This window comes from Aedes aegypti, chromosome 2 (assembly GCF_002204515.2).
Source record: "Aedes aegypti strain LVP_AGWG chromosome 2, AaegL5.0 Primary Assembly, whole genome shotgun sequence".
Taxonomy (NCBI): Eukaryota; Metazoa; Arthropoda; class Insecta; order Diptera; family Culicidae; genus Aedes; species Aedes aegypti.
This window is the reverse complement of record NC_035108.1, coordinates 55,409,079-55,418,448: the sequence shown is the minus strand read 5'-3', so window position 1 is coordinate 55,418,448 and position 9,370 is coordinate 55,409,079. Positions and strand designations below refer to the sequence as shown.

General features: G+C 39.3%; 1 protein-coding gene across 1 annotated transcript in view; it reads left to right on the top strand.

The window, feature by feature from the left end:
- Positions 1-762: 762 nt before the first annotated feature.
- LOC5566280 (putative sodium/calcium exchanger 7) overlaps positions 763-9,370 on the top strand; it is a 9,881-nt gene continuing 1,273 nt past the window's right edge. The window contains exons 1-4 of the mRNA XM_001650608.2: positions 763-834; positions 897-1,117; positions 1,178-1,593; positions 1,654-2,049. Of these exons, the coding sequence (XP_001650658.1) occupies positions 763-834; positions 897-1,117; positions 1,178-1,593; positions 1,654-2,049 (1,105 nt within the window). The remainder of the gene's footprint in view (positions 835-896; positions 1,118-1,177; positions 1,594-1,653; positions 2,050-9,370) is intronic.

The window sequence follows — 9,370 nt, the reverse complement described above, 5'->3', positions numbered from 1 at the left end:
GCTGCCAACCTCTGAGCGTTGCCTCTTTACACGCATTGCGGACTCTTCTGGTACCTCTCTGGCGAAGCATTGAACATCTTTCTTGATGATCAGCCCGATTGGCGTTATCCCGGCTATGATGCCTCTTTAGAAACCGTTCGGTATGCACATGATCTTATACCTACGTGCTTTCCTACCGCTAGAATCTAGAGGGATCTATGTTCATACAGTTAACTCTCCCTTACTCGATATTGAAGGGACCATCGAGTTAGGGAGGTATCGAGATACAGAACACTATTTTTCATAATTTCATTTTTTTATTATTTTGACAAAATACATTCTGAATAGTTATTTTTACTTGAATAACAAAACAATTTTACCTCATTTACCTATGTACCACTTTTTTATCAATCTGCAAAAATTAAAAATTTTAGCACCCAGAAATTGGCTGTAAACCTTAATTTTACTATCAATTTAATCATAATAATAAAATTCATGAAATTTATTAACGTTTGGAGGACATTTGGAACTTTTCATGAAAATATCGAGTTAGAGAGGTAAACTCACTTGGGAATTTGAAACAGATATCATCGAGTTAGGGAACATCGAGTTAGAGAGGTATCGAGTTACAGAGGTATCAAAGCATGCTAGATTGAAGGGACCGCGCATTCCATCGAGTTAGGGGAAATATCGAGATACAGAATATCGAGTAAGGGAGAGATGACTGTAGTTTGTTCCTAATCATGGCAGTAGGCTGTAGGGAAGGTATTTCTAAACGATGTCATGTCATCGCTCGTTGGAAACGTTTCCCAGCGGTTGTCGCGCCATCTCAACTACGTGTTCACCGAAGTCACGGTAGGGTTCGCAGTCAATAAGATATCCATTCTCAGATATTATGATAGGAATTTCATCCACAGCATGATTGCAGTGCTATCCATGAACTGGCTTCGTCGGAGAAGTGCCAGTTTATCAAGTCGACAGAATCGTGCCGTAGCAATGTGTATTACTTCGATTATACGTATTTTTTGTACTGCACGATCGGTGAAGACAACGGCTGGAAGTTTGATCTGGGAGTTGCGTTACTAACCTTCATGTTGATACTTTGTTTCACGATGCTGGCAACGACTGCTGATCAGTTGTAAGATTGAATGTTACTTTCTGTAAAACCTTTATCATTGATGACTCTATGGTAATTCAGCTTCTGCCCGGTACTGGCCGTGATAGCAAAGACCTTAAGTATAAGCGAGAGCGTTGCCGGAGTTACGATCCTGGCATTCGGTAATGGATCACCGGACTTGTTCACGGCGGTCAGCAATCCCAACGACGATACGGAGCTTATGTTTGGCGAACTACTTGGAGCGGGGTTGTTCGTGGTGGGCATTGTAGCCGGAACGATCCTAGTGATCAGACCTTTTCATGTCTACTCGGCTGCCGTTGTGCGAGATGTGGTATTCTTCATCTTCGCCGTCAGTTGGATAACGGTTTGTGCCTACGATGAGCGGTTCACCCTGTCGGATGCCATTGTGGTCGTGGTGGTTTACGTACTGTACCTGGTCGTAGTGTTGATTGATTTCTTTGTGTTAAGGCAACGGCTACATGAGGAGGCATCCCGAAGTATTCAATGTCTTATTCACGTTGTATGAACATCGACAAAATACGTTATATTTCTTATAGTGTCGCTAGCGGGAGACTTACCAGGAAATGATTCCTACTACAATGAGCTTCGCAGTGAAGCGGAGATGGTGATACGCGAACCAATTAGGGGATCGGAGCTGGACATTTCTAAAACGAGGATAAGCGTCTTCGTGGATGTCCATCATCGGTACCCACCACGGAATCATCATCTGTTTCGAGATTTTTTCGAACACATCAATCCTATCCAGGGTGATGATTGGAGCAATAGTGGCTGGTTTGGAAGGATATTGACTGTGTTGAAGGCTCCGGTGGTGTTCACGTTGCTGCTGTTCATACCCGTAATGGATTATTCTGCCATACGCCACGGTTGGTCCAAACTGTTGAACATTCTGCACTGCTTGACTTTGCCTTTGATGACGCTGTTCGTTACTGGATGTGAGTATTAAGGGGGCAGGATCCGTCATTGATTTCTGAATTTTCAAAAGCTGATTATTCGTTCAAAATCAAGAATATTTAGAGGAAAATCAGTTCACTGTATTCTATTCTCCAATCGAAACACAGTGAACACATTTGAATCGAATAATTTTCAGTTTTGAACAGAAAAACTGCTTTTGAAGTTTCGATGATGACGATGATTACGATGAAGGAGCGTTGAACGTTAAGTTGGATCTATAGAACATTAGTTACCTCATTTGAGTCATTCCCTTAAACGAAACTGTTCAAAGAATTGTCTGCTGAATGTTTCAGATCTACATTGCGTAACCTTCTTTGACCGGTTCGTTTACGACAGTTTTACGATTGAAATTGAAATAACCGACCGTTTTAAGTTTTAATAGATATTACAAGGTGTTAAGGAGGTCCAGAGAGCAGTAGCGCTAAACGCGCAGCTGGTCGTGGGTTATACTAACAGGGCATAGAGTATCTTCGTACGTGATACACATTACACATGTGACCCCACCCAGAAGAAATACCGTAAGGTGGTTCCGGGGAGATAAAGGTCTGAGGCCAACGGTAATTTTGATGCACTGTACACCACTTGAGCAATAGCGTCACAACGCACTGTCCCAATTTAAGTGCTAAACGCTTAAGGTTAGGCTAAAAACACATGTCTACTCAATTTTTTAATATTTTCCGTTGGTTTAAGTCCAAAAAACATTTTATCATGTTTCTTTAGATTTTGTCACGTCCCTTTGCTTAAACTCAAGTTTTGGGTATATTTTGTTTTCCGTGTCCCTCCCGAAATGTCAGATAGGAACAACCCCAGTGTTAAAACTAAAAGCCATGTGGTGTTTTTGTCGGCTAAGCGAACGTCAAACATGATCAAAAGCGTGAAGGTTCATTTATGGACCCAATTTTAAAATTAAATTTAGAACATAATATAGCCGTTATTTGAGCGGGGAAAATTGCTGAAGTAGTTGAAGTAACATGCTCTTTCGTGTTATTAGCTTAGCTTAGCTTAGCTTAGACTGACTACACACATCAATGGTTGCTATTCCGTGATTGACCGAAGTCGGTGAAAATGCACAAAGAATCAACTAGAAGATCGGCTGGGATTGGCCATAATCTTCTTCATTGTGCATAATTCAGTGCCTCTATTTATACATGGTCAATAACGGCGCCGGCCACGTCCTTGCAGTCAGGTGGTATTGGGGGAAGGAATGTTCGTGTGTAACCTTTGCTATTTGGAGACCGTGTTTGCCTCTGCATCTCCACAAAGGTTACTGGGAGGGATGTTTGTTAATGAGGAGGATCGTTAGGTCACAGGATTCACTTTGATAAGCGATTAGACCATGAGATATAATTAATTGTGAGATATAAACATGCTTATATGTAAATATAATATTTTCATTTGATATGAAGAATATCTATGTAGAGAAAAATTATGCTGACACTTGAGGTGACGAGCTTGAATTGTTTGTTGAATAAAGTGAACCTTTCGCAAGTCTACACTCGTAGTGTCGAACCATTCAAAGTTTTTTTTTAATTACAAAAATAAAGGTAAAAGGAAAAAGGTGTTTTGAAAATTAAATTAGACATAAATAATTTATGAATCAGAGTTTATGTCGACACTCACAGTGACGAACCTTTCATAGTTTATTGAAAAATTATTTTTGCGTCTCACCGTTGTATCGATTAAAGGTGCAGTCATACATATTTTATAGATTAGAAATAGTAGCATGAAACGAGCTCACCAATTGATCCGTCATCCTTGAGCAGCAACAATCCACTTTCAGCTTCACTCGTTTGCTCAGCTATATAAAAGCACTCAGAGAAAATAGGCGCACGACCCGAGAGGGAAAACAACTGACGACTGCTCGGGCTTTCTTGACGCACTGCCCAGGAGCAAGCGTCAACGTCGAAAGATCAAAAAGAACTAATCGAACGCGGCACTTTTTCACTTTACTCGACCGATGCGCGACATGTTTGATTCTGCCCTCATTGCCGGCCCCCGCAGGAGCAAGCGTCAAGGTCGAAGGATCAAACACAACTCATAACATGCTCTTTCGTGTTATTAAATAAAAACAAAATCTCATTAACATTTTTAGGACCCAATTCAATAAGAATTGCTCAAGTACTTGCATGGGCTGGTTTTAGTGGGCCGTCGTTGGGGGGACATCCCCGCACTCCATGAATTACCTTCTCAGGGGGTCTGTTTGCAGATTCCCCCCTTGTAGAAAAAAACACGATACAGTAATGTCCCGATTTTGCCAGCCCCATGCTGCATTTAGGGTTGACAAAATCGGGAAAAAGCTAAAATCGGGATAACATTTTTCGACTGGATTTAAGTTTTATTTTAACTTAAGGACTTAGTTTTAAAGTATAGATAAAGGCTCATGAGTCATTGACTTCATACTCAGATTACTGAATTGGATTAAAATAATTATATTATGGCATTGTAGAAGGGTTTACCTGGGATCAAACAATGTTATTTTTTTCGTGTTATCAACATCATACATTTGAAAGATGTTTGGTTTTGTTTTCTATTCACATTCTTTTGAAAAACGATGCGGTTGATATATTTTGAATATTATAGAAAGCAGTCTATAAATGGTGTAGGAGTTTATGAGGAAAGAAGTAATTGTAATGTCTTACACGCCTTTCAAGCAAATAATCTTACTTTATAAAGAGACGAGGAGTGTTGGAAATCTCGAAAATTGTTTCACATACTTCATAGGTAGCCATTAGCACATGATTTGCATACGGGTGGAAGTCAGTTTTCTTTTCGTTTCAGAGAGCGAGTAATGGCGCTTAAGCCTAGGCTCCAAAGCCAGGGCACAAGGGAGAAATACCTGTGCCCCATCCCAGGAAATGGACCACAAACAACAATGGAGTGCGCATTAACATATGGTCGGCGTTAAGTCAGAGTGGACCAAGTGACATTTTTCATATTTTGAGAAAAACGGGCTCAAAGTCTAACGCTTTGTATTTTTTTATCTCAGTAAAATTTTGGTTCAATATTTCTACCCATCCTTGTGTTACTTTCAAACAATATAATGTGAAGTGATAAACATGAAAAATCACAATCCGAAACTCTGATAGAATGATTTTTTGATGGACTATGTGCACTTGGTCCACTCTGACTGAACAATTTCAAGAAAAAGAACAATCATTTAATGCTTGCGTGGTCAAACTGGGTGCATATCTTTAAGCTGAACATATTATCAAGACCCTTCGACATCAGTATCGTAAATTCTTCAATAATCCATATCTTCAATCTCAAAATCAGTGGCATTACGATACCTTGGAAATTAAGGTTTTGAAGGGTCAGGGCGTTGAAGACCAGAAATATTCAAATATGCGTTCAGTCAGAGTGGACCAAGTGCACATAGTCCATGAAAATCTTGAGTACCGACCAAAATCTTCTTCTTCTTCTTTCTGGCGTTACGTCCCTACTAGGACAGAGCCTGCTTCTCAGCTTAGTGTTCTTATGAGCACTTCCACAGTTATTAACTGAGAGCTTACTATGCCAATGACCATTTTTTGCATGTGTATATCGTGTGGCAGGTACGAAGATACTCTATGCCCTGGGAAGTCGAGAAAATTTCCAACCCGAAAAGATCCTCGACCGGTGGGATTCGAACCCACAACCCTCAGCTTGGTCTTGCTGAATAGCTGCGCGTTTACCGCTACGGCTATCTGGGCCCCAAAATATACTGGTCCAATAAGCGGGTTCTAGGACAGTCCATACATACACCATAGAACTACCATAAACTTCTACCGAACTCTGAAATCGACTCAAAAAATGCAATAATCAATCAGTTTGTTGCTTTTTGACACTTGGTCCACTCTGTCTGCACAGAAATTGTTGCAATTTCTGATCACCTACTCAAATACGGTAAATGGCCAGATATCAAAATAAGATCCATCGAATTATGACATGTTTATGAGTTTCTATTGATGGATGGGAAGAAGAATCATTCCATGTCAAAAAATCTGGAAAATAACTTGAAATGTCTTGCATTTTCTAGACTTTTTCAGCGCATCGATCGTTTTCGTTGTTATGGTATAAAGCACTTGGTCCACTCTGACTGCATACTTTTATTGATTTTTATTGATCATCCAGAGTAAATTTGTTACATATCTCTTCCAGTTTTCAACATTCATCAAATCGGATCAAAGTGAAATGGAGATAACGTTATTTTGCATCTAATGGCAGAATAATCCAATTTTCCCAAGTTTTGTACTTGGTCCACTCTGACTTAACGCCGACCATATGAAAGTCGCGTTACTTATTTGATTTTTCGCGCCTCGTCTCATATGCCCCTAATTCGCCCAAGTGATCTTATTCGAACCGAAGTTTTGTAAATTCTTCGCCAATTTGATTTTATTTCCAAAGTTTAAACACCACATCACGTGAAGGCCGCATGAAGCAAGATACTTGATACTTGAACTTTATACACGAAAGCAATATTTTTATTGTTTTCGTGAGTGAATGTGATTTCTGAATACTGTAGTATATTCTGACATAATTTCGTCATATACTAACCATGTTTGCAAGGATGACATAAGCGACACTGACGTTTTCGTTTCACTGTTCGATTTCTGACGTACTGTGTACGTTATTCTGGTTATGACTCAATGACATATGATATAAGTAATGATACGGCTAGTGGGGCCCAGATAGCCGTAGCGGTAAACGCGCAGCTGTTCAGCAAGACCAAGCTGAGGGTCGTGGGTTCGAATCCCACCGGTCGAGGATCTTTTCGGGTTGGAAATTTTCTCGACTTCCTAGGGCATATAGTATCATCGTACCTGCCACACGATATACACATGCAAATATGGTCATTGGCATAGTAAGCTTTCAGTTAATAACTGTGGAAGTGCTCATAAGAACACTAAGCTGAGTAGCAGGCTCTGTCCCAGTGGGGACGTAACGCCAGAAAGATGAAGATAAGTGATGGAACGACACAAAAACGTGTCCCTGAAGATGTATTGAACTAAAATGTAATTTTACATGTTAAAATACACGAAAACGGTGAAACTGCGATAAATATTTCCCGAATCAAACGTATTTAAAATCTGACACAAATCTACATCATTCGGCTCGCTTCTTTTATGTGCATCCAAAAAGACATAAATCACATGCCCATGACGTTTACATCGTTTCGCGTTTTTTTCCCCAATTCGGCTGGTGAAAATAAGATTCGTCGGATGGTGCTTATGCCATGTACAAATGTTCTGTGGAAACATATTTCTAAAAGTGATAAATGTTTCTTTTCTTCATATCTGAAGATGATTTGTAGAGTTTTGATTTTTCTTTACTTTTATTCAATTTGCTTGCGGATTGCACGAGAGTGTCCTGTGATGGCTTCAGCAATTGGATTCATTTCGCACGACTCGTTTTGTTTTTATCTCCGGTTTGTGTTAAGGTGAAGATGAATCGAAGCCAATGTTCAAATTTTCAAGACCACGGATCTGGAGAACCAACCATCCGTTTAAGCTGAAAACTTAATCGATTGGTCACTAGCTGGTGGTGACCAATCGATTAGGTTTTCAGCTCAAACGGATGTTTGGTTCTCCAGATCCGTGCTCTTGAAAATTTGAACTTTGGCTTCGATTCATCTTCACCTTAAGCGTGTTTATTCAAAAATTGAAGTTTTTTTTTGTCGATTTGTCGTTTGGTGCGTGCATTCTGATGGACAGTGCTATGTTACGGCTCACACTTTTGTTGATTATTGTGGAGCGACGGATTGCAGAGGAGTTTAAAAAAAGTAATTTGGTGAGTTTGTACTGATCAGCAGCGCATGATCACAATGCGTAAATATTAACCATTTGTCGGCCAGAACGTCTACTGAACGTATCCTATGGCACTACGCTTTCCATCAACATTCCACAACATCTCGTAACACCTATAATAGTTCTCTTCATCTTTCTTAAGTAGGTGTTCAAACAATCATCCTTTCTCATTGCCTAGCTTTCGCAAGGACGTGGTTAGGACAGCTCTCGAACATTAAACGATGCGTCAATCTTGTCTAAGAGTTAGACTGCCCATACTCGCATAACAGTCCCATTTATATAGGAAATCCCATAGAATATGGGATTGTTATGCGAGTATGGGCAGTAGAGATCTCCCAAATTTCTGACTTTGGTAACGGACGAAATGGAGGCAACCCTCATAAAATGGTCTAAGACTGTACCACCTACGAATTTGTGCGAAATGCTTAATGGTAATGCCAATGCTAATCCAAAAAGACGTAAATCACATGATTTTTCGGAAGTGTGTAGACAACGGACTAGCATGCAACGCCTAGTGGCACAGTCGGGAAACATCCCTCACGAAAAATTTTCCAGTCTGAGGCGGGAATTGAACCCACACTCGTTATAAAGATTTTGCGAACGTGGGCAGTATAGAACAATTTACTAACACAAGCAAGACAATTTTGCTAACACAAGCAATGCAATAAAGCAAACAAGTGTTAAGGTTTTATTGTTTTAAAGGCCGAAAAAGTGTTTGATCGTCGTATACTCTGGTGATAAACAACCCTCAAAAAATCACACTTAATTGTTAAAAACATTAGTTTACTTTGTATCAGAGGATGGAGGAAGTCTTAGAGAACGTATTTTTCATGGTCACAATAAAATATTTTGCCAGTATGATGGTTTTGGGAACACTTGCGCCTTAAGGGTTTGATATGGCTTCATTTTTTGTTGAGGTTTTGTAAAAAAATAAATAAGTACAGAGTTTTTTATTTAGAGATTTTCTGCCGTAAGCAGGTTCATCCCCAAAGTAAATACAGAGGTTTATAATATTTTATTGAAGAAGAATTTTGTTCCATTATTTAGAGGCAACTTAGATCAATACCAGCTCAAAGGTTTTTTGCAAAATAGAGCTTTTATGAAGTTTCAACCAAAGTTTTCTAGGATGAGCCGTTTATTGTAACATATGTTCAAATTTCATGTGCTCCAGGTGCAAATTCATTCTATCATTTGATATGGGCGAATGTTCGAGACAAGGCTCGTAAAAATTTTACCCCATACATTCCGTTTTGATAGCTTTAATCACAAAGGTATTAAATTCGATGACTGCATGATAAAAATTGAATATTTACTTTTAATTTTTCTTTAGGGGACAGTAATAGATAAATCATGTCCAGCGAAAAACAGGGTTTAAATAGAATCAACAATACAAGTAATGAATAACATTTTTGCTCAGTTTTCATTTTCCATATAAAATCTACCATAAACATATGACGATTTTCGCATTTTTTATGGGCCATATTGTAATTAGTTAGTGCTATGGATACTTGATGTAGAA